Source organism: Panthera uncia (genome assembly GCF_023721935.1).
Source record: "Panthera uncia isolate 11264 chromosome A1 unlocalized genomic scaffold, Puncia_PCG_1.0 HiC_scaffold_16, whole genome shotgun sequence".
Classification (NCBI taxonomy): Eukaryota; Metazoa; Chordata; class Mammalia; order Carnivora; family Felidae; genus Panthera; species Panthera uncia.
In genome coordinates this window covers 1,650,553-1,675,025 of record NW_026057576.1, presented here as the reverse complement: position 1 = coordinate 1,675,025, position 24,473 = coordinate 1,650,553, and the positions used below count along the sequence as shown (strand labels likewise).

General features: G+C 43.1%; 1 protein-coding gene across 2 annotated transcripts; it reads left to right on the top strand.

Moving 5' to 3' along the window:
* Positions 1–24,473, top strand: EEF1AKMT1 (EEF1A lysine methyltransferase 1). 2 transcript variants are annotated; one of them, XM_049647354.1, is made up of 5 exons: positions 1–109; positions 12,882–13,044; positions 16,879–16,961; positions 21,848–22,128; positions 24,194–24,473. In XM_049647354.1, exons 2-5 carry the CDS (start codon positions 12,901–12,903, stop codon positions 24,334–24,336), a joined length of 651 nt encoding a protein of 216 aa, XP_049503311.1. In that variant the 5' UTR covers positions 1–109; positions 12,882–12,900; the 3' UTR covers positions 24,337–24,473. The 2 variants fall into 2 exon arrangements, with proteins under 2 accessions (XP_049503311.1, XP_049503310.1); XM_049647353.1 differs by lacking the exon at positions 1–109 and adding an exon at positions 7,069–7,203.

Here is a 24,473-nt window from a genome sequence, read left to right as displayed (position 1 = left end):
GCGCATGCGCGGACGCGGCGCGGGCCCGCGCGGGCCGGCCTCGACCCCTGCCGCACCTGAGGGTGACTGCGCACGCGTGGCTACTGAGTGGACGAACCTGGGCGCGAAGGTGGGGTCGCTTCCGCGCCGGTCTGCGGCTTCGGAGTCGGTTGTGGTTTCTTTTTTCCGTTCGTCACCCTTTCTCCAGTGCAGCGAGGGCGGAGGGATTCAGTTAATGGTGTCTGGGGACGGAGGGCGAGCTGCAGTCGAGCCGAGAGGGAGCGCGGTTCCTGCGCCGCGTGACCTGGCCTCGTGGGCTGGGGCCCGTGAGGAGCGGCCCAACCTGGGCTTAGGCGGCCCGGGTGCGGAGGAGAAAACTTAACCCCCAGGCCAGGGCAGTAAGAGAACTCCGCTCCGGTCACGTGGGATTGGGCCCACTACCCTGTGCTGCTTTGACCGGGACGTTCGAGCCCCCACACCCGTCTGCCGGGGCCTCTCCGCCGGGCGCGGGGTGTAGAGTGGAGTAGGCGAGACCTCAGCCCCCGAGAGGCTGGCGGGGACACGCGAAACTTGGCAGTGCACGAGGGCAGTAGCGTCTTAGTGGTACGGTATGATCAAAGTAAAGGACCTGCCTGGGGCCGGCGACACTTCCGGGGTGGGGAGGGGATGATGTGTAAGACCGGAAGGGTGTCTTGATCGGGGTTGAGGTCACGTGGAGGTATACGTCGCAGTTCATCGCACTGTACACTTAGGATCTGTATGTGTTTCGCCCCGGGTAAATTTAACCTCACTTTTTTGAAGTTAATTTTTTAAATAACAGGATAAATAGAATTTTAGAAAACGAGAGGAAAGGAGGCATTTTAGGCAGGGAAAACTACATATGCAAAGATAAAAAGAAAATGAAAGATTATGGCCCTTTTCTGACAGTAAATCGGATTCAGGGTAGAATCATAGGGCAATATGCAAAATATATGTAGGGAACATCTAGATTATTCTTACCTGTTCACAGAGGGAGCCTCACAGACTACCTCAGATTTCCCCTCTCCCACCGCACCCCCCAGTTAAGTGCCTGGGATGAATTCTAGGTTAATGCTCACCCCACTGGATCACACCTACTTGACTAAAATAACTTGCAGAAGGCAATATGATACTGTGTGAATTTATACAGTGGGGGAGGGAGTGGCTTGCTTTAAGGAAAACTGATATATAGCAATTGTAGAATTGTATACATTTGAAATGTAATTGAATTTGCATATTGCTTTTGAGGATTACACTGGTTATATTGAGTTAAGTACTGTTTAAAGCAATAGAAAGCAACCACAGTACACTAGGAGCCTGCTAATCCCTACTGATGCTGCATGTTAATGTGTCCGGCCCTTCGCTCATGCTGTTCCCTCTGTAATCCTCACTCTTCATCTTTTCTTCTCCCTCAAGGCCAGGTTAGAATGCCACCTGCTGTTTCACTTCTGTTTTCTGCCGGTACATGCTCTGCGTTCTGATCCCATGGTACTAAATAGTGCTTTTCTAATAGAAGGCTCACCACATTATCACAATCATTTGTGTGTTTCTCAACCGTGGCACTGGAGGCGTTTGGGGCCAGACAGTTGCTTGTTGTGGAGGACCGTCTCGTAAATGGTATTTGCCAGCGTTCCTGGACTCTACCCGCTAGATGCCCGTAGCATCCTTCCCAGTTCTGACAACCAGAAACGTCTCCAGACGTTGCCGAATGTTCCCTTTCTGGGGCAGGTGGTTGCAAAATCTCCCGTGAGAACCACGGTTCTCACGTTTGAGCCATGTAAGGCTCAGCATCCGTTCAATAATAAGATGACGCAGCACTCCCCAACGCTTTTGGACATGAAAATCTCTTTACATCAATTTCATAAACCCACTTAGAAAATCTGTAAACAACACTAAAGATAGGATGAAGTAGTGACTTGAGTAAAAAAATTAGTATATTGAAACTGAAGTTCTTTTAGCCTGGAGCAATGTTTGTTACATAAGCAAATTTCAGTTTTTCCCATTTAACAAGTGATACAATCTTGAACTCGCTTTGATAATGTAGAAAACAGTCTATGATTGCTAAAGTTGGCAGCCCCTTCATTCTCCACATGTTCCTCCATTGATCTTATCATCATCCAACTCATACTTTATATTTCTATTGCATATAGTCTGTGCCTCACTAGAATGTAGTCTCCAAGAGGACTGGGATTTTGATTTCCATCACCAAGAACAGTGCTTCGTACAAGGCAGTTCCTCAATAAATGATTACCAAATGAACGGATTTGATCAGCTTTAAGATAAAATTTTATTTTGAGACAAAATTCATGCTCAGGTATGGATTGAAGTGTAATTGCCTTTTACTGCCATGAAAGTAGACAGTTCTCTTAAACTCCTTTTTGGAGTTTGTTACTTTGCACATAATGTCACTGGTTTCTTTTTATGGTTTTCATGTTTTATTTCTAAATGATTAGCTAACAGATTTCAAGCTGCAGTTTGAAAACCCTCTCCACATATGCAGCTGTGGAAAGTGCTTAGTACTAATAAATAAAAATTCAAATATTCCTGTCTGTGACAAGCATATACATATGTACATGTGCCTATATGGATGTACACACACACATATATATCTGTACATACATACATTAACACGTACATACTTTTTCATTTACCTCTTCTAGTCAGTATCATGGTACAGCTTTGATCAGAAACTGGTTGTACACTTCAACTCTGCCAGGAGACGTTGGATTTTAATAGTTGCCCAATTCTTTTCCTGAATGAAAGGAACTCTTAATCCTGAAATACCAAACCAAAATGAGACCTTTTAGTAGGTTGCAGGTCAGTTTGCTATGTTTTCTTAGTCTTTCTCAGTTAGGCATGCACACACACACCAATCTTTGGAATTTCCACCTGGAAATTCTCCAGCCTGAGAGCTCCTGGTATGCTTTCCTAAAAATTTATTCTTTGTGCTTTTGGCAGTAAACTAAAATTACTAATTTAAAGCCTTCATACCATTCCTCAGTGGGACTTTTGCAGACACCTCAATGTTGATTTAAGTTATTTTTATTCTAAATTAAAACCTCAGAGGTAAATAATTCATCCTGCTTTTGATTCTTCCACAACTACAGAATTTAACACATTCTCAAATTCAGTATAAACAAAACTATAAAACAACAAAATTCAAATTAACAGTACATTGCAGACATTGTTTTATTGCTGAATGAGTAGGCCATTCTTTTGAAATTACGCCTAATTTACTTCACACTGTGTAATGCATCAGTTCTCTTACCAACCACTTGATGCAGATGCTGTTTCTTCTACCTTGAATGCTCTTTCTCCTTTCTTTGCCAATGGGAGAACTTATTCTTTAGATCCTAGCTTAAATATGACTTCTTCAGGGAAGCCAGACAACAGAGCCATGGCAACAATCTAATTACCTTGCTTAACAGTCCGTTGATATCCACTCTAATGACATTTTCCCCCAATATTTTTATTGTGGTAATATACACGTAACATCAGATTTACCATCTTAACCATTTTTAAGTTTACAGTTCAGTAGTGTTAATACATTCACACTGTTGCACAACCATTGCCACCGTCCATCTCCAGAACACTTTTCATCTTGTAAAACTAAAACTATATACACATTAAACAACTTCCTATTCTTCCCACCCCTTAGCCCCTGGCAACTACCATTCTGCTTTCTGTCTTTGTGAATGTGATGACCCTGGGTACCTCATATCAGTGGAATCATAGAGTATTTGTCTTTTTGTTACTGACTTTTTTCACTTAGCATGATGTCCTCAACGTTCATCCATGTTGTAGCCATGTATCAGAATTTTCTTCCTTTTGGAGTCTGAATGATACTCCTTTGTATATCCATTCGTCTGTCGATAGACATTTGGGTATCAATCAGTCTCTTAAATCTGGAGAACAAAAAGTAGAGTTATAAATTGAAGTTACAGTAATACTAGCATTTATAATTGCCCACATTTACCTTTCCTGAGATCCTGAGATTTTTTTTTCTACATATGACTCTACACTGTCTAGTGTCCTTTCATTTCTTTTTTTTTTTTTTTTTTTAAGTCTATTATTTTGAGAAAGGAAGAGTGCAAGTGGGGGAGAGGCAGAGAGAGAGGGAGAGAGAGAGAATCCCAAACAGGCTCCACACTGACAGTGCAGAGCCTAGTACTTGGCTCAAACTTATGAACTGTGAGATCATGACCTGAGCCAAAATCAAGGGTCAGATGCTTAACTGAATCACCCAGGCATGCCTAGTGTGCTTTTATTCCGACCTGCCGGACTCACTTTACCAATTTTTGCAAGGCAGGTCTAGTGGTAACAAACTTCCAGCTTTTCTTTATCTGTGAATGTCTTAATTTCTTCCTCACTTTTGAAGGACATTTTCATCAGATATAGGGTTGCTGGTTGATTTTTTTTTTTTCTGTTCAGCATTTTGAGTGTATCAGTCTACTGCTATCTAGCCTCCAAAATTTGATGAAAAATCTGATGATCTTATTGGTGAGCGCTTTTATGCGACAATGTGTGACAAGTCACCTCTCTTGGTGCTTTCAAGGTTCTGTCTTTGGCTTTTAATAGTGATTATAATGTGTGTTGGTGTGGGTGTTTTCAGTTTATCATACTAAAGTTCATTATACTTCTTACGTGTTTATAGTTCTTTCACCTAATCTGGGAAGTTTTCAGCCATTATTTCTTTAAAGAATTGCTCTGTCCCTTTCTCTTCTCTTTCTGAGACTCCCACCATGTGTATTTTGGTCCACTTGATACAATGGCCTTAGGTTCTGTTCATTCTGTCTTTTCAGCAAACTCAGTAATTCCAATTATCTTCAAGTTTGCTGATTTTCTGCCCACTGTAATCTGCTTTTGAATTCCTCTAGTTAATTTCTCATTTCAGTAATTGTAATTCCCAGCTCTGGAATTCCCTTTTGATACCTTTTTATGTTTTCTATCTCTGTTGATATTTCCATTTTGTTCATACATCATTTTCTTAGTTTTTCCCATATCTTCATTTAATTCTTTTCGCATCTTTCAGACAGTAAGTCTGCCATCTGATGTTTCTCAGGGGTGGTTTCTGTTGTTTTCCTGTGAATGGGCCATAGTTTCCACTTTCTTTGTGTGCCTTGTAATTTTTTGGTTGAAAATTGGATATTTGAATCTAATAATGTGGGAACTCTGGAAATCAGATTCTCCCCCTTCCCAAGGATTTGCTGTTTTTGTTGTTTTGTTTATTATTTTTGTTTTTTGATTGTTGTAGGGCTGTCTGTGCTGAGTGTCAGCCTGAGGTGTAAACTTATCTCAGTTCTTTTCTGAGCCTCCACCTCTTCCTGGGCATGTACAGTGACCTAAATTCCCCTGTATATGCAGTTGCTTTGTGTAATGATCTAGTCCTTAAATGTCTGGCTCCCAAAAGGAGAAAAAGAGAAAAATAAAGCGAGGAAAGAAGTGTTGGCCCTTTAAATCCCCTGAAAGTTGATTAAGCTGGAGGTGGAAGTAATGACAACAGTGGGAGCCTTGTGGTAATGGCTGCCTGACTCTGTGTCCCCGCCTCCACGATCAGAAGCAGCAGTTAGTGATCAGAACACAGATCCCCAGTATTTGCAGGACAGAGCCCTTACTGCATACCTTGGCTTCCACAAGTTGCGTACAAACTGCTCCGGGAACTTTTGAAATTGTGTGTTCTTCGGTTTTGTATTTGTTTATTTGGTGTCAGTTAATTACAGGGCCAAACTAGTGGCCAAAGTTGCTTACCCTTTGCTGCAAACCAGCTCTCATGGGCACATCAAAGTCATATCACGAAGCTCCCAACCGCAAACTGTAGAATGTGTGTTTTTACTTTGCGCCCAATAGGAGACATCCCCACCCAATTCCTTCCCAGTCATCTTAGCAGTAAAGACGGAGTTCCAGGTCTCTGCTTCCTTGTCCCCACATATGACAGGTTTCATGTGGCCCTTCATGGGGCACTGTGCCTCTCATTTCTAGGGGAACTGTGAATAATACTAAACACTTGATAGCATATCCTCTCTCAGCTCTGTATATTAAGACTGAACACAAAGTAGAATCATGTGCACAGCTACCTGACACAGAAATAAGAAGTGGGGGATGAGTAGCCACTGCTGAGCTATGTGCCAAGATTAACTCAACTTAACTGGAAGTTGTGTCTTTTGGACGAAACTGCAAGCCTTTGAAGAGATTTTAGAGTTCTAAAATAGCTACATCAGGGCACCTGGGTGTCTCAGTAAGTTGAGCATCCAACTCTTGATTTCAGCTCGGGTCATGATCTCACAGTCATGAGATTGAGCCCCATGTCAGGCTCGGCACTGAGCTTGGAGCCTGCTTGGGATTCTCTCTTTCCCTCTCCCTCCCTCTCTCTGTCTCTGTCTCTGTCTCTGTCTCTCTCTCTCTCTGTCTCTCTCTCTCTCTCTCTCTCTCTCTCTGCCTGCCCCTTCCTGTTCATGCTTTCTCTGTGTGTCAAAATAAATGAACATTTAAAAAATATTCTTTCAAACGTTGAAACACATCAGACAGATGGGGCCAGTACAGTTGTCTAGGTGGAGACAGTCCCCCAGAATCCCCTAGTAGCACGCTCTTCACCATTCCTCCCTGCGGATACCACTCAGACAGTGCCAACCCCCAGAACAGCCTCACCTCTTTGTGACTTTATTCTGAGGCTGTAAAATGATGGGAGTGCTGCACGGATGGCTCACTGCATTGCCGCCTGCGGTTGGTACAGTGATCCCATTTCATCGAGTCCGAGATGCCGTGGACTCTAAGAATACCACCACTTTAAGAAAACATGCCCACAGTAAACTTCTACACCGTTATTTTAAAGTTACGTCCTGCTTTTAGAGTTGTTAGAATGAGAAAAAAAAAAAATAGGTCAAGGATACTTGGACCTCTGTTAGTTTTAGAACTTCCTGTGAATCTATAAATATTTCAAAATATAAAGTTTAGAAATTAGAATTGGGTCAAAAAGTAGGAATAGTCTTTTTTCAATTAATTTTTTTTAACGTTTATTTACTTTTGAGCGAAAGCGCATGCGTGCATGCACAAGTGGGGGAGGGTCAGAGAGAGAGAGGGAGACACAGAATCCGAAGCAGGCCCCAGGCTCTGAGCTGCCAGCACGGAGCCCGACGCGGGGCTCGAACTCACGAATGGTGACATCATGACCTGAGCCAAAGTCAGACGCTTAACCGACTGAGCCACCAGGTGCTTCCCCCCGCCAAGGAGGAATATTCTTATATCCAGAATATCTGATTCTTTTCAAAAGGAGATTATACCAATTTAAATTATTACCTGAATTAGAGTACCAATATCCTTACATTCTCCTCAGCATTGCCATTCTTTTTTACTTGTTTTATCTGTCTACTCTGATTTTGGCCATTTGTTTCTCACACTGGGGATATAGAAGCTAATCAAAATATTGATAAGTGGTTTAGTGCCATGATTTGTTTGATGTATATACAAACAAAGCTTTAGTAAGAAAACAAAGGTAAAACTGTACATAGATGTTCATACTGCTTTATTTATAGTAACCAAAAAGTGGAAGCAATCTTAATATCCTTTAATGAATGAATGTTTAAATAAATTTTAGAGGGGCGCCTGGGTGGCACGGTCAGTTAAGCGTCCGACTTCAGCTCAGGTCACAATCTCACCGTCCGTGAGTTTGAGCCCCATGTCAGGCTCTGTGCCAACAGCTCAGAGCCTGGAGCCTGCTTCAGATTCTGTGTCTCCCTCTCTCTCTCTGCCCCTCCCCCAGCTCATGCTCTGTCTGTCTGCCTCTCTCTCAAAATACAAACATAAAAAAATTTTTTTTAAATAAATTTTAGAAGCAGCACATCAGTTTCTATTTTAAGTAAACACACACACACATACACTCTGTTTAGGATATATTGAATCTGTTGATCAATTTGGGAACAATTGATACCTTAAATAATACTGGTTCATCTAGTTCATGAGCATGGTATACCTTTCCTTTTATTTAGGTCTTTTCTAATTTCTTTCAGCAATGCTTTGGAATTTTCAGTATTGAGATCTTAAAGTCTTTTTTTTTTTTTAATATTTATTTATTTTTGAGAGAGAGAGAGAGACAGAGTGAGTGGGGGAGGGGCAGAGAGAGAGAGAGAGAGGAGGACACAGAATCCGAAGCAGACTCCAGGCTCCAAGCTGTCAGCACAGAGACCAATGCGGGGCTCGAACTCTGAACTTCGAGATCGTGATCTGAGTCAAAGTCCTGCACTTAACCGACTGAGCCACCCAGGTGCCCCTACCCCCACCCCTTTTTTTAATGTTCATTTTTGCAAGAGAGAGGGAGCGAAATTAAGAGGCAGACACATAACCAACCGAGCCACCCAGGTGCTTCAAGATCTTACAGCCTTTATGTTAAATATATTCAAAGCATTTTTATGCTACTTAATGGAAAATTGCTTTTAAGTTTAATTTCTATTTATTTGCTGCTAGAATACAGAAATGTAATTTATTTTTCTGTATTGACCTTGTACTCTGAAACTTCAATAAACTCATTCTAGTAGTTTTTGTTGGTGAAGTTGGTTATGCTTCCTTAAAATTTTCTAAAAATAAACTTTATAGAGGCGCCTGGGTGGCTCAGTTGGTTAAGTGTCTGACTTTGGCTCAGGTCATGATCTCATGGTTCATAAGTTCAAGCCCTGTGCTGACTGACAGCTCAGAGCCTGGAGCCTGCTTTGGATTCTGTGTCTCCCTCTCCCTCTCTCTCTCTACCCCTCCCAACCCTCCTCTCTCTCTCTTAAAAATAAACATTAAAACAAAATTTTTTGATAAACTTTATTTTAGAATAGTTTTAGATTCACAGAAAAATTATGAAGATAGCGTGTTGTTCCTATATACCTATACTCCGTTTCCCCTATTATTAACATCTTCTGTTAGTATGGTACATTAGTCACAATTAATGAACAATATTGCTACACTGTTGTTAACCAAAGTCCATACTTTATTCAGATGTCCTTGGTTTTTATGCAATACTCCTTTTCTGTTCTAGGACCTCATACTGTCTTACCGATAGTCATCGTATTTCCTTAGGCTCCTCTTAGCAGTGACAGTTTCTCATTTTCGTCTTGTTTTCGATGACCGAACAGTTTTGGCAAATACTGGTCAGATATTTTGTAGAACGTCTCTTAATTGGGGTGTGTCTGAGTTTTGGTCATGCTTACACTGGGATTATGTTTTTTGAGGGGAAGACCATGGAAATGAAGCGCTGTCTTCATCACTGCATATCAAGGGTACATGCCATTGACATGAATTATCCCCACTGATGTTGACCTGGTCACATGGATGAGACCATTATTTCCTTAGGATTTTCTCTGTGAATAATCATATCTACAAATAGGGACATTTCTTCCTTTGCAGTCTTTATGCTTGCTTTTTTTTGTCTTTCTGTTTGTTTTGTTTTTTGTTTGTTTGTTTTTGCCTTCTTGCATTAACTGGAAAGGCCAGGATAATGTTAAATGCATGTGGTGACAGTGAACATCCTTCCCTTGTTCCTGAGCGTAGAAAGCATTCAGTGTTTCACCACTAAGAAAGTATGAGGCGTATGTTTTTTTTCGGTGCCCATTTTCAGATTGAGGTTCCCTGTTATAGCTAGTTTGCTCAGAGTTTTTAACATGAATGGATGTTGAATTTTGTCAGATTCTTTTGTAGTATCCATGCAAATGATCATGTGGCTTTTCTCTTTTATACTGTTAAACCAGGAGTCAGCAAACTTTCTGTAAAGGACCAGATAATAAATATTTTAGGCTTATCATTAAAAACAACTGTAGGGAAGGGGCACCTGGGTGGCTCAGTAGGTTAAGCATCTGACCTCGGCTCTGGTTGTGATCTTGTGGTTTGTGAGTTCAAACTTTAAAAGGACAACAACTGTAAGCAATATGTAAACAGAAGGGTGTGGCTGTTTTCCAATACATTTGTTGGCAAAAACAAGGCACAGGCTTGATTTGGCCTGCAGGCCATAGTTTCCTGTAGCTAAAATTGTTTGGCCAACCTTGAGTCAGGCTCCTGAACCTTCTAGGCCCATCTGTGTACTTTGTAAAATCTAGTTTTAGCAAGAACCTTGCTAAATCAGTTTACCCAGAAACCCACCACCACCACTACCACCAATGCCCCCAACCCCCTTTGATATCTGATCACCCTCAAAATCTGATGGGGAGTTGAGCCCAGTTATATACTGACACGTGTTCATGTTAGATTTAATCTGACTTCATTAAACAAGTTGGGAAGGATCCCTTTCTCCTCTGTCTTCTGGGTGATAAAATTATCAACATTTCTTTATATGTTCGATAGAACTCATCAGTGACTCTTCTCAGCCTGGAGCCTTCTACGTAGGAAGGTTTTAGTAACAAAATTAGCGTATCTTTGAATGTAAGCCTATATGTTCCTTAAACGAATAGTTTAATTTTACTTGTTTTTGAACTTTATAAATCTATCATAGTGTATATACCTTGTGTTTTGCTCCTTCTCTTCCTAGAGGGGAAACTGCTTGTTCATAGAACACTTATTTATATTTCTAGCTTAATTTGTGTGACCAGATATTTTATTAGTTAACTTTTACAGGTAAGTCTTTGATGAAGAAAGGAAAGAGGGAATCAACAGACTATTAGCACGTGAAAATACACTGTCAGTAGTTGGTATATGCAGGGTTTTTTTGGTCTTGGTTTTGGTTTTTTGGTTGTTTTTTAGGAATGGCTGGCTCTTTGATTTTGAAAAGGAGAAAAAAAGCATCAAGCAGTTATTTCTCATTTGAAATAGCTGCTCAGCATCTTTTAAACTCTCTCCCTAAGCATCGGGATTCGCCAGGTTCAGATGGTGTTTTACCAGCTGCCCTCGGTAGGTGGCGCAGGCGGAAGGCCAAGACTGTCCATCAGCTACACCCCCAGAGGTCTTGGAGGAGGAAGGGAGCAACGTGACGAATTTTCTTGAGCAGTCTTTGCTGAAAAGTGTAGACTTTGATGTAAAATGTGACACAAAGCAAATGGAGTGTTGTTGCTACGCTCTTAGATAACTTTTGACTTAAAAATGTGTTTGGCAGCCCCTGGGTGGCTCCGTCAGTTAAGCATCAGACTCTTGATCGCAGGTCATGATCTCACGGTTAATGAGTTTGAGCCCCACGTTGGGTTCTGTGCTAACAGCACAGAGCCTGCTTGGCATTCTCTCTGTCTCCCTCTCTTTCTGCCTTTTCCCTGCTCTCTCTCTCTCTCAATAAATAAACTAAAAAAAATGTATTGACCTGTGTAGTAAGCAATATGACCTCAGTCAAAGGGAAGTTTGGCCTTTGTCATGGCTCTTGGGATGTAACCTTTAAACACTTAAACTTTCCCAAGTGATAGGAAGGTCTTTGTTATTCATGGAGGTCCCTCAGGTCACATCCAGCCATCCTGGTTGGGGGGCTGGAGGCTGACTTCAGCCGGGTGGGCAGTAGTCCGGTCACTCAGGCCAGCATGACAAAGCCTTAATCAAAGCCTGCAGAGCTTCCTTGGCTGGCAGGACTGTGTGTGTATTGTCCCACATCCCTGCTGGGAGGGTGATGCTTCCTGAGGGCTACGGGAGCTTTCTGTTTGGAACTGTCCTGGACCCTGCCCTATGCACCTCTTCCTTTGGCTGGCTCTAATTTGTATCCTTCCCTGTAATAAATGCAACTGTGAGTATAATTGCTTTCAGTGAGTGCTGAGTCTTTTTTGCAAATTAGTGGATGTGAGGGTGGTTTGGGGAAGCCCCTGAACTTGGAGAGGTCAGGAGTCCTTGAGCAGAATTTGCTGTCCATACCAAGCTTGTGGCTTAACCTAGCAGTCTGGCTAACTCCAGTGGTACCACAAGAAGTGACTGGCCTGGCCATCCGTTCCTGCAAGACATCTTCCTTTTCTCCCTCCCTGTGTTTTACTTCTTCCCTTTCTCTTTGTCATTCCTTTAAATTTCCATACTTCTTTCCATACTAATTTCAGTTACCCTGTCAATAACACCCCTGAGCCTTAGATCACCTGAACAGTGACACTCGTGGGTGGAAAGATCTCTGATTCAGAGAGTCCACAGTGAATGTCTGCACATGGCCATTGCAGTGCCTGAAAAAAACCAAATATGTCTTTAGATATTTATGGTAAAAAAATTCATTCTGCAAGGAGTCTTAAAAATGGGAGAATCTCATTTGTAAAAATGATACATGTAAAGGAAAAGCCTGTATTTGTTAAGCTGTGGTTTAGTAGGAGACCTCTGTGGATGTTTGATCTCAGAAATTTAAAATATGAGTTTCCCTTATAAAACCCACTCCCAGGGGCACTTGGATGGCTCAGTTGGTTGGGCATCCGAGTCTTGATTTCAGGTCAGGTCATGATCTCACAGTTCTTAGATGTGGGTCTGAGCCCCACGTCAGGCTCCACAGTGAATGTGGGAGCCTGCTTGGGATTTCTCTCTCCGTCTCTCTCTGGCCCTCCCCTGCTTGCTCTCTCTCTCTAAAATTAAAAAAAAAAAATTTTTTTTTTTTTTTAATTAATAAAAAACAAACAAAAACCTCACTTCCAGTTTGGATCCTTGCTGTGAGATAAAAAATTTCTAAATGGCTATTTTTGTAAGTTTATTTATTTATTTTGAGAGAGAGAGAGAGAGAATGTCGTGTGCAAATGGGGGAGAGGCAGACAGAGGGAGAGACGGAGAACCCCAAGCAAGCTCCGCGCTGTCAGCTCACAGAGGCTCACAGAGTCTGACGATGCACGGCTCCGGGCCCACAAACCGTAAGATCATGACCTGAGCCAAAATCAAGAGTCAGAGGCTTCAATGACTGAACCACCCAGGTGTCCCTCTAAATCGCTGTTTGATGGGAAGGGAAAAAAAATACCCGCACAACATGTTTGTTCATTTATTTGCAGGTTACAGACGATTCGTGAAATGAGTGACTCTGAGGATGATGATGTCCCCCGGCTGTCTTCCCACGCCTTAGCAGCCCTCCAGGAATTTTATTCTGAGCAGAAGCAACAGAGTGACCCAGGCGGGGATGATAAATATAATATTGGAATAATAGAAGAGAACTGGGTAAGTGCATTCCACATGTCTCAGGAAATGTGGGTGAGCTGCTTGCCGATTCTGCACCTGTCCATCCGGTCTGGTGTTTGTCTGCGTCCCGCCTCACACCCACGTCTGCCTCACCTGCCCCTCAGGAGCTGATGTCCTGTGTGCGCTGCTAAGACAGAAAGCAGTCCCCAGACATTGAAGACTGTTTAATTTTTTTTTTTTTTTTAATGTGTATTTTTGACAGAGAGACAGAGCATGAACAGGGGAGGGGCAGAGAGAGAGAGGGAGACACAGACTCCGAAGCAGGCCCCAGGCTCTGATCTGTCAGGACAGAGTCCGACGCGGGGCTCAAACTCACGGACCGTGAGATCATGACCTGAGCTGAAGTCGGACACTCAACCGACTGAGCCACCCAGGCGCCCCCATTTAAGACTGTTTAAATGCAGATTTTCCTGGTTCTGACGGTCAGGCTGGTTGGTGGTCAGACAAGGGGACTTTTCAGACAGGGGGACAACATGTCACTTGTGACCAACACAAACTTGTGCTCCCTTCTGTGCACAGACACTTGCGGTTGGTTTTTCTGGTGCCCATTATCCTTGTGGAGGGGGTAAAATATAATACTGCGGTAAATGGGGTAACTAATTTAAATGTGCAATGAAACTCATTTAAATGTGCAATGAAAAAAGATGAAAGGGAATTCTGAAAAAGATACTAATAGGTTCTAGTGCATAGTATGTATTTAAATTATATTTTTATGGTATAAATAAAAATGGGAATTAAAAATGGGAATTAATTAAATGACTGGAGGGAAACTAAGCTAAGCTAGAACTTAGAAGTGTAAACTTTTGAAGGAGACCGTTTGAAGGAGATACACGAAGCTTGGGCTTTTTGTCTGTGCCTGCCCCTCAGTAGTGGGTTTGTCTCTGTCCATCACTTCCCACCTAGAAGGAATCTCTCACACTTCTTTTTTTTTTTTTTTAAACATCCTTTTACATTTTGTGTCGAGTTTGGATCTCTTAAGTTGTATTAAATTCTCCTGTTTACCATCTGTTTGAAACTGACTCGATAAAAATGTTTCTTTACATTTACACTAAATTTTCCACCTACGCAAAAGCCTCTTTCTAACAATTCCCCTTCTTTACATGCTTTTGCCTTGTAGCTTGATGCTTTTGTAGGTGGTGAGTATCAGAAACCTGACGGACCACATTATTCTTTCTCCCTTTCCCTCTGCTTAATGTTTTAAGTATTATGTGCTTTTTTTTTCTGATTCTAAAAGTAATCCATGGTTGTTGTAGAAAAATGTAAAAACATGAACACAAAAATAAGTTATTCCTAATCCCACTACTTAGAATTAAGTGTTTTTATAATTTTGATACTTTGTTTTGTTTTGTGTATAAAATTGAGGAAATCTCCTAGGAAGCAAAAAGAGAAAGAGAGAATGATGCAAGTGCTGGAAAGGAAACATTTTGTACAACTAGGGGATGAATCCAGGAGGCTCAGTATTTAACTAATTGGATGGAATTCTAGAAAACTAGAACAGAAAATAAAGGGGAGAGGAAATCTTCAAAGGGGAACATTAGAAAATTTCCCAGACCTGAAGATTCTCATGAAGACACATGGTTACAGGACTCTGAAAATTCTGTATGCAGGTGACAAGATCTTAGAACCTTCCAGAGGAAAAGCAGGTCACCTACAAAGTCTCAGGATGAGTCACACCACACTTCTCAGTAGCTTTGTTAGAAACTAGAAAAAAGTGGGGTAGTGTCTTCGGTATTGGGAGTAGAATTTTGTTCAGCCCAGATTTCAGCTTACTCAAATGTGAAGGATAAAATAAAAACATTTTAGATACAGCAAATCTCATGGTATTGGCCTCCGGGACACTGCTTCTCTGAAGCTGCCAGAGTATGTTGGAAGATTTAGAGGTCGGCTCAGAGAAACAAGCAAATGATACATTTATTAAGTCTAGGAAGAATAAAAGGTTCCATCCTAGAAGGAAATGTGTCATTTGGCCCCACAATGAATACTGGCAATGATTTTAACCAAAAACAGGTTACAACCATATGGGGAGCATGAGGCACAGAGAAGGGTGTGCATGACAGAGCAAAATCCTCATCTGTCATAATATAATACATTGTATAAAGTAGAAAAATCAAGAGATAGCGTTTAGGGGTGCCTTGCTGGCTCAGTTGGGAAAGTATGCAACTCTCAGTCTTGGGGTCGTGAGTTCATGCCCCACATTGGGCGTAGAGATCACTCAAAAAATAAACTTTTAAAAAGAGCATTTAAAGCATAATATTTGGAAATATGGAGACAGATGATCAAAGGAAGAGTTGAAAGGTGCTTCTGAGGAGTGGAACTCACTGGTGGGGAGACGTGGGGCAGGGACTGTTGTTTTTCTTTGTAAGCCTAGTAGTGCATTTGACTTTGAAAGCCATGTTTATGCAACACTTTGATTAAAAGGAAGATTTTTATTTTTTAGAAGGGTATGAGGAGAGCCAAAACATACAACTGTGCCCTGACAAGGCTGGAGTGAGGGAGAAGGGCAGCTTGGTAGCCAACTGTCGAAAACTCTACCCAGATCAAGTGAAGTAGAACACCACCCCCACCCCCACCCCCACACCATATACACATGTGTGCTAGGGCTTTCCTCCAGCTTCTTAAGCAAAGAGGGCCGGGGCTTGGCATTTTCCTGCAGCTGAGAATGTTTAGACATGAATTCATATTCATATATATCCAAATGAATATGTACATTCTGTCTTCAGAAACATTTATCTGCCTTGGTGTTTTCTAGGTAAACAGTCACACAATGTGCAAATGTTAGCAGTTTTACTTCTTTTTTGACTGTCACTCGCTTATTTCCTCTCTTGCATTAATGCAATGGCTGGATCTTGCAGTAGAATGTTGAATGAGAATATTGAAAGCAGACATTCTTGCCTTCTTTCTTATCTTATGGGGAAAAAATAGATCTTTCATTTTTGTAAGGCTGTTGGTTTTTTCTCGATGCCTTGTATCAGTTTAAAGAAGTTCCTTACTATTCCTGCTTTTCTAAGAGGTTTTTTTTTTAATCATGAAGTGGTGTTGAACTTTGTTAAATGTTTTTTTTTTTGCACTTGTTGAAATGATCATATGTTTTGGAAATGTTTTTAAAGCTGGATTTAAGAGCCATCAGCGGACACTGGCCACACACACTTGCCTCCTCCCACCACTGGCTCCTGGCACGGCCATTCCAGAGGGAGGCCTGCTGGAGAAATGGGCCTATTCCATTGCAGGAGAATCTACTTTTCCCGTTAAAATTTAATTTAGAAACGTGAGTGGATGATTAAGGATCACTAAAAAGTTGAAAGAAAATCGGTAACCAGCGTGAAGAGGAGCAAGATGACAGCTTACCCCTAAGGGAAAAGACAAGTAACTCGGGAAGTGCTCATAAGGTAAAGAGAGGAGGCGGTGGAAAAGGACCACGGACTGAGTTTCGCTCCTCTCATCCCCGTGGTGTTATTTCACACGTTCTTCCATCCTCTGTTTGTGGTTCTGCTAGTGGGTAGTTGGTCCTAGAGGCTTAATCAGACTCAGGTTCAGTTTCTTGGGGCAAGAGTCACACAAAGGCGGGAGTATGTTCTTCCACCAGCAGAAACACTGACCGTTGTCTCCTTCTGTGGTGTCAGCAGCCGCTGGGACTCGATGCCTAGATTCCAGTAATTAGGGCTTTCTGTCACTTTAAAATAATTCCAAAGAATAGTTAGTTTTAAAAAGAAAAAAAACACTTGAAATGTATGCACATCGGAGTGGTAGACGTAAATTAAAAGGACGGAATTTATGGCAGTTCTAAACTGATTTCAAGTCATTGCTCTGTTACAGCAGTTGAGCCAGTTTTGGTACAGCCAGGAAACCGCTTTGCGACTTGCAAAGGAAGCCATTGCAGCCGCGGGAGACTGTGGCAGGTAAGGTCCAGATTTTGTTTCTCTTTTGTCTTCTTATCTAAATTGATACTGAATACGTCCTTCCAAAATGAGCAATGGTTTATAAGAAGTGGGAACCGTAGCTGTAGTCCATGGTTTGCAGGACATGATAAATTGAGAACTGCTCCAGTGCTGAAAACTCAGTTCCTAAACAGGAATACAGAAATCTGTTCATTGTAAGATGTCCTACCTCTTCTTTATTTTAACATTTTCTAATCTGTTTCTTACCTTTATACTCCTAAAGTTTGTTTTCCTTTTAAAAAGAAAAAAATTTGTTTTTTTAATGTTTATTTACTTTTGAGAGAGCGAGAGCATGCGCTCACGCGAGCTGGGGAGGGGCAGGAAGAGAGAGGGAGACAGAGGATCCGAATCAGGCTCCGTGCTGTCAGCGCGCAGAGCCCGATGACATGGGGCTCGGACTCACCAACTGTAAGATCATGACCTGAGCTGCAGTCGGTCACTTACCCAACTGAGCCACCCCGGTACCCCTAAAAGAAAAAAAATCTTAATGTTTGACTTCTGAAGTTTTAAAAATACAGGTTTTCTTTTTTGTCACTTCAGTTTTTATCAAAATTTTCACATGCATATAATTTAACGTCAAATGGTCCTACCAGGCTTGTTCAGAAACCATATCCGTGTTGCTCATTTCCCCCTTGAGCACTCCCCTCCCCTTTCCTGCTCCCTTTCAGGGGACCCTTTTGGGATTTACAACCATATTTCTAAATACATGTTTATATTGGCACTTCTTGACCTGTCTGTCACTTGTAGACGTTATTTCTTTGTCATAGACTCTAAGTCTAAAGTACTCTCTTGTCCAGCAAGAGAGCGGATGCAGGATTAAAAGCGAGAGATGACTATTGTCCGGGAAAGGACAAGAGCCCTGAATAAGGGTCCTCGCTCCGTTTTTATTAGGATCAGAAGGCTTACAAACATGGTGGTGGACGTGCACGAAGAGACAATGAATCTGTGAACATTAACTCATGGACGCGCGGGAAAGGGGGTCTTGAAGATATTCGGGTTTAGGGGTTTGGTTAATACAAAACAAAATCCTGGGGGCCGGCCAGAAGTTGTTTACAGCAGACATGAGGCCCCACCTCTGTTTATTTTAGCTAGCCTAGGGGCTGAGACAGGTAGAGCAAGTAACCTCGGGGTCAACAAGGCACCTTTCTTTTGTTAATCAGCTCCTCACCTGCAGCCTGCAGCATAGCAGTCTATAGCCCTATTTACCTGTTTACCTAACTTGGTCCTTCCTTCCTATGAAAGCAGCTTTCTGCTGTAGTACTAAATTGGGGGGCACTTTCGCCCTGAATACCTAATCTTGCTTACCTCATATACCTTTGTATTGGGGGCCTTTGCCCCCCACCTCACTTTATTCTGGGGGCCTTTAGCCCCTCTTCTCTATCCTTATTCACCTAATCTTGTTTACCCAAACTTGGGTGTGAACATCCTATAGCTTTGTAATTCTCTATGCCTTGTTAACCCATTGGTGCAAGCCCAGGGAAATTTCTAAGCTTACTCCCCACATTTCTTGACTTCTCACTATGGAGCATGAGGATTTAGCTCTCTCTCATACTCCACAACTGCCACAGGTAGGCATGCTTTTTGTTCACACTCCTAATAGATTTATCCTAATCTTGGTTAGAACAGGGTTTATATTATGCCAGCATAAATGTTCTTCACAGTTGAACCTTATTCTTTTCCTTTTCTGTATAATTTTTCATTTTTCTGAAGAAAATAATTCTATTTTGTATGTATTTCTGTGTCCATATCATAAATTAACTCTAAGACGCTCCGTGAATCTCCTGTCAGTAAATTCAGTCATGTTCCAACTCTGTGAAGGAAGTTACTCCCAAGGCTTTGCAAGCTGCTCTTATCTGGACTTGTTGATTTCTGGCTTTGCTACAGGTCTTACTTACCTTCGTGTTCCCTTCACCATCATGCGTCAGAGCCTTTTGCCTCTCTCTTGTTCTGGGTTCCTGTTTCCTGTACCCTAGTTCTTAGTTTACAGCCTTACTTTGGTTGGTACATCCTTCAATAGCTTCCACAGAAAAGGTACATGGGAGGGAAGTGGTTAAACCTTTCGTGTCTACAAATACTTTTATTCTATCCTTCCCCTTGGTTGTGATAGTTTTGTTGGGTATCTCTCCCAGGTTTTGAGGGCATTGCTTCATTGCCTCCAGGTTCCCATAGGTGCTGTTGAGAAACCAACGCCATTCTGATTTCTTACAGGAAAACCTGTGTTTTCCCATCCCTGCCCACGACAAGCTTAGGGTTTTCTCTTAATCCCGGTATTCGTTGGGTCTTGCTGTGGTGCTCTCATCTGTACTGCTTGGAGAACGCTTTCATTCTTTTAACTCAGGTCCTTCAGTTTGGGGAAAGTTTTCTGTCGCAGTCGCAGAGGGGCAGACACCTAGAGACTTGGGGTAGGGAAGAGAATCCCGGGAACGAGCCTCTTAAAGAGACCTTTCAATGAACCCTCCTATTTCTAGCCCCACCTTCACCCCCACTTCTTGAGTGACCTGGCCCTGCAGCTTCCGGAGCCTCTGAGGGCCCTCGGATGTAAACCAGGTTGCTTCTCAGCTTACCTATGACACCTAGTTTGGGATTTGGCTTTTTTGGGTCCACTGAGCCAAATACCAGCTATCCCTTTGCTTTTCTGCATTTTTTTTTTTTTTTTTTTTTTTAAGTTTCTTTATTTTGAGAGGGAGAGCGAGCAGGGGAGGGGCAGAGAGAGAGAATCCGACAGACTCAGCAGCGGCAGCCCAGAGCACAACGCGGGGCTCGAACTCAGGAGCCACGAGATCACGACGGCAGCCGAAGTCTGACGCTTAACCTACCGAGTCACTCAGGCGCCCCTGCTTTTCTGCCTCTTAAGGGGTTTTTGTTTGGCTGGCTGGTTGGCTTTTGTGGGGTTTTTGGGTTTTGTTTGTTTGTTTTGGTCTCCTCTTGAATTCTCTTTCCTCTTGGCGGTTTGTGCTTAAACAACAAAACAAAAGAATTTTACTCACGTTTTATTTAGTAGGTTTTCATGAGGGAGCAAATGTACATGAATGTGCGATGCCTGCCATCTCAAACTGGAAGTCCTAAGTTTTTTGGGTTTTTTGTTTTTGCTGCTCTTTTTCTTTTAACATTATATAGAGATGCTTATTGGGTTCTTCTTAATGACAGTATTTACACATACTTTCTTTTTTTCCATTAATAAAGGGCTTTGGAAGAAATTTATTTTTTTCTGAAAAGCATCTTCAGTATTTTTTCGAGCTCTGTCGTAATATTCAAAATGAATAGTAATAGTAGCATTTATTGAGCCCTTACTGTGCGCCCTCTCCACTGTTTGCGTGCTCTCGGGGGACGTCCCATTTAAGCCTCCATTGTACTCCCCATCGTAAAGAGAGACTCCAGGGCTCCGGTCGCATCCCCTGCGGAAGGTGACCTGCTGCTGCATGATAAAGGTCACTGCCTCCCCCAAGGTCATCGCCATCCCGCTCTCAGTCCCTGTTGCACCTCAGACCACTTTCCTTTTGCCCCAAGTACGTGCTTTGGAATTGCGTGCAGGTCTGTGGTGACAGACTCTCGGACTTAGTTTGTCTGAAACTATCTGTAGTTCACCCTCTTTCTCAGAAGATATTTGCCCGGGTCGCGGCCTGTTATCTTTGAGCACAGTGAGGACATCGTCCCACGTCCTCTGCCTATCTCCTCACCAGAGCTCTGGCAGCAGCCTGGACTGGGGGCCCCGCTGGCCCTTGTGTCCCTGGGCTGGGACACGCGTGTTTCCCATAGAAGTGTGTGTATCATCGCCAGAGTGTATCACACGCTTCAGTGCCCTGGGGCTGAGAAGCCTTTTTAGCCTGGCACGGGGACCCACCCGGTCCGTGGAACATGGTCTCTGTTCAGAGATGCATCTGCTAGTTTTAAAGTAGCTTGTCCGTACTGCGATTGAATTTTAAGGTATCTTTGCAGAAAACTGGAGCTATTGAGGCATCATTTGGGATTTTTCTTCCTAGATTATGAATATTACAAAGTAACATCAGGGGCTCCTGGGCGGCTCAGTTGGTTGAACATCTGACTTCGGCTCAGGTCATGATCTCGCAATTCATGAGTTTGAGCCCCACATCGGGCTCTGTGCTGTCAGTGTGGAACCTGCTTTGGATCCTCTGTCCCCCTCTGTCTCTGCACTTGCCCCGCTCACTCTCTCTCTCTCTCTCTCTCAAAAATAAATACTTAAAAAAAATAAAAATTAAAAAAAAAATTTTTTTTTCAACGTTTTTTATTTATTTTTGGGACAGAGAGAGACAGAGCATGAACGGGGGAGGGGCAGAGAGAGAGGGAGACACAGAATCGGAAACAGGCTCCAGGCTCCGAGCCATCGGCCCAGAGCCCGACGCGGGGCTCGAACTCACGGACCGCGAGATCGTGACCTGGCTGAAGTCGGACGCCCAACCGACTGCGCCACCCAGGCGCCCCAATAAAATTTTTTTAAAAAGTAACTTCAAAAGAATTAATTTGAGACTAAAAGTATTTGAAATAAATGTTGAAATGAGGACCAACATGAAAATAATAAGCAAATTTAAGCCTTGGGCTTTCTAACTTTCTTGCTAATGTGTTCCTAATGTTTTACATTTTTTACTAGAAAAGCACATTTATGTATCCTTTCATACCTTATGAGTTGCAGGATTTTTAAACACCGTATTCCTTAAAAACGAAACAGTATAGTTTTCTCTTGAAATTTACTGCCTTTACATTAGCTTGCACTGTGATTCCCTTTGAAGAGCTGAACACAGGACCTATATTTTTTAGTGAAGCAGTTGTTATTTAATACCAGTAGCTCTCCATTAAAGATCTTCCATGAATTTGTTCCTTTTGTTTTCCAGAATAGCCTGTGTGAGTGCCCCCAGTGTTTACCAGAAACTGAGAGAGCTACACAGAGAAGACTTTTCTATATACATCTTTGAATATGACAAAAGATTTGCTATATACGGAGAGGAGTTTATCTTCTATGATTACAATAATCCATTGGATTTACCTGAAAAAATTGCTGCACACAGTTTTGACATCGTAATAGCAGATCCCCCCTATCTCTCCGAGGAATGTCTCAGGAAAACGTCAGAAACCATCAAGTATCTGACTCAGGGCAAGATTCTGCTGTGCACAGGTAGGTGCCGGATTGCACGACTCACGAATGTTGACCAGGAGATATTCCAGTCTTAGGTTCCAGGAGTTGGAAGCGATCTTAGAACTCAAATCCTGAATCCACCACTCACTGTGTGACCTCAAGCAAGTTACATAACCAGCCTCTCTGTGCCAGGTTTCCTTATCTGTAAACCGGGACTGGTAACACTACCCTCCTTTCAGCGTTATTGGAATTAAGTGACATGATACACACAGGGTGTGGTCTGGCACATGGTGAGTGTGCTCTGAGTGTTATTTTTACTCACCCTCATCAGGAATAGTAGCAGTGTTTGATCCAGCCTTACATGTGATGAGAGAAATGTGGAATTGATAACGTTAAGCTGAATTGCCCAAGGTTACAGAGCTAGACAGTAGATTAAATTGATCTCACCAGCAGAAGAGTTTTCTTACTGGTGAGAGTGGCATTCTTTCTTAAGGTGGACATGCGGAGCGTTGGCGGAGAACTAGAACGTTACCTCATGGTCTGTCTCCTTGGGGCGGCCGGCGTCCAGGGCCCCTCAGGCTGGGCCGAGCCGGGAGCAGAGCTGCAGGGGGTCTCTTGTCCCTGAAGCTGGAGAATTGTCAAGAAGGTGACTCTGGTTGTCACAAGTAATATTTACCTAAGGGTTATCAATTCAACGGTTGTTTGCTAGCCCTTTGTGCCAGCTGCCAGGCGGGGGCCCCGGCTTCGTGGAGCCTACCTTTTAGTTTCAGAAGATAGGCTAAAAAATGTAACCGAACAGATGGGAGAGGTGATGACCAATTCTGAGAAGTGTAGTGAAAGAATCAGAAGGGCTCGGCAGGCACTGAGAACCATGAGGGGTGTCCTTCAGGCCGGGCAGGCAGGGGTTCTTGGAGGAGTAGCACTCCAGGGGAGACCTCGAGGGGTGGCCCCCAGGGCCTGTGGCCCCCTGGTTCTTAGAGGGATGCGGGGAGCCCTGCCCCCTCGCGTGTGCAGGTAGCACGGCTGGAGTGGGGGGAGGGGGCGAGAGGGTCCCTTACAGGTGACAGCTGCCATTGTTGGGACTTTCATTGAAAGCTGTCGGCCCCCAACTGATGGGACCCAGTTTGCCTCAAGAAGTGCACTTTCACTCTGTGCTGGAAAGGATTTAGGGCACAGGTGGGAGCAGGCCCTATGAGGGTGTGTTCCAGCTGAGACAGGCGTGGACAAGGTGTGTCAGTAAAAAGGTGGGCGGGGGTGGAGCGAGGTGAAGGCAGAAGAGCCTGCTATGCTCAGATGTGGAGGGAAGGGGAGAATCTGGGGCGAACCCTGGGTCTCCTGCCTGTGTGAGCTGCAGAAGCACTTTATGCAGTGGGGTGTCTCGGGAGAGGTGCTCAGAGACACCCAGGGGCTGTGTCCACAGCGGTGGCCGTGGGCCAGGCAGTGGGTGGGACGTGGGGACCAGTCAGCCAGAAGCTGGTGTGAATGAGTTCCAATGAGTTTGCAAGATTAGATGTGAATGAGAGCGGGGTTCTTGACTCAAAGTTGGAAAACACTAGTTCCTAGTAATTATTTTTACTCTCCGTATGTTACTTTGTGGAATGTGCCTTTATTTCTAAATTTCTAAGTGTCTCAGTTTTGTAGAGGTAGGAAAACTATTTTTTAAATTAAAAAGGAGGGGCGCCTGGGTGGCTCCGTCGGTTAAGCGACCAACCCTTGATTTCGGCTCAGGTCATGATCTCATGGTCGTGGGATTGAGCCCGGAGTCAGGCTCCGTGCCGAGCTGAGCGTGGAGACTGGGATTCTCTCTCTCCATCTCTCTCTGCCCCTCCCCCACTGGTGCATGCACACGCTCTGTCTCAAAAGAAACTTAAAAAACTTAAAGCAAAAAAAAAAAAAATGTTAATTAAAAAGGAAAAAAGTAGGTAATTTGCAAATTTGTTGAAGAAAGTGAAAAAGGATATAAAGAATTGACCTTCCCCCATATTTATTGAGTGATACGATCATCTCATTACCTCACGTATTCTAGTCTAGAACCCCTCACCACTCGTGGTGGCACAGTGGTTGGTATTTCAGGCTTCGAGTTCACTGGGTCTGTTCCCTTCAGGTGCCGTCATGGAAGAAGAGGCAGCGAAACTTCTTGGCGTGAAGATGTGCAAATTTATTCCAAAACACACCCGGACCTTGGGAAATGAGTTTCGCTGTTATGTGAATTATGATTCTGGACTAGACCGTGAAATCTCAGTGTAGATAGTAACATAACACAGTAAAGGATCCTATGTGACGTTTCTATTTCCTTGGTAGATTGAAAAGCTATAACCTCCTCCTGTCCCCTAGAATGGGGCTGGCTCTGGCCTGATTTCCAAAATAAAGAATACAGCATCTCA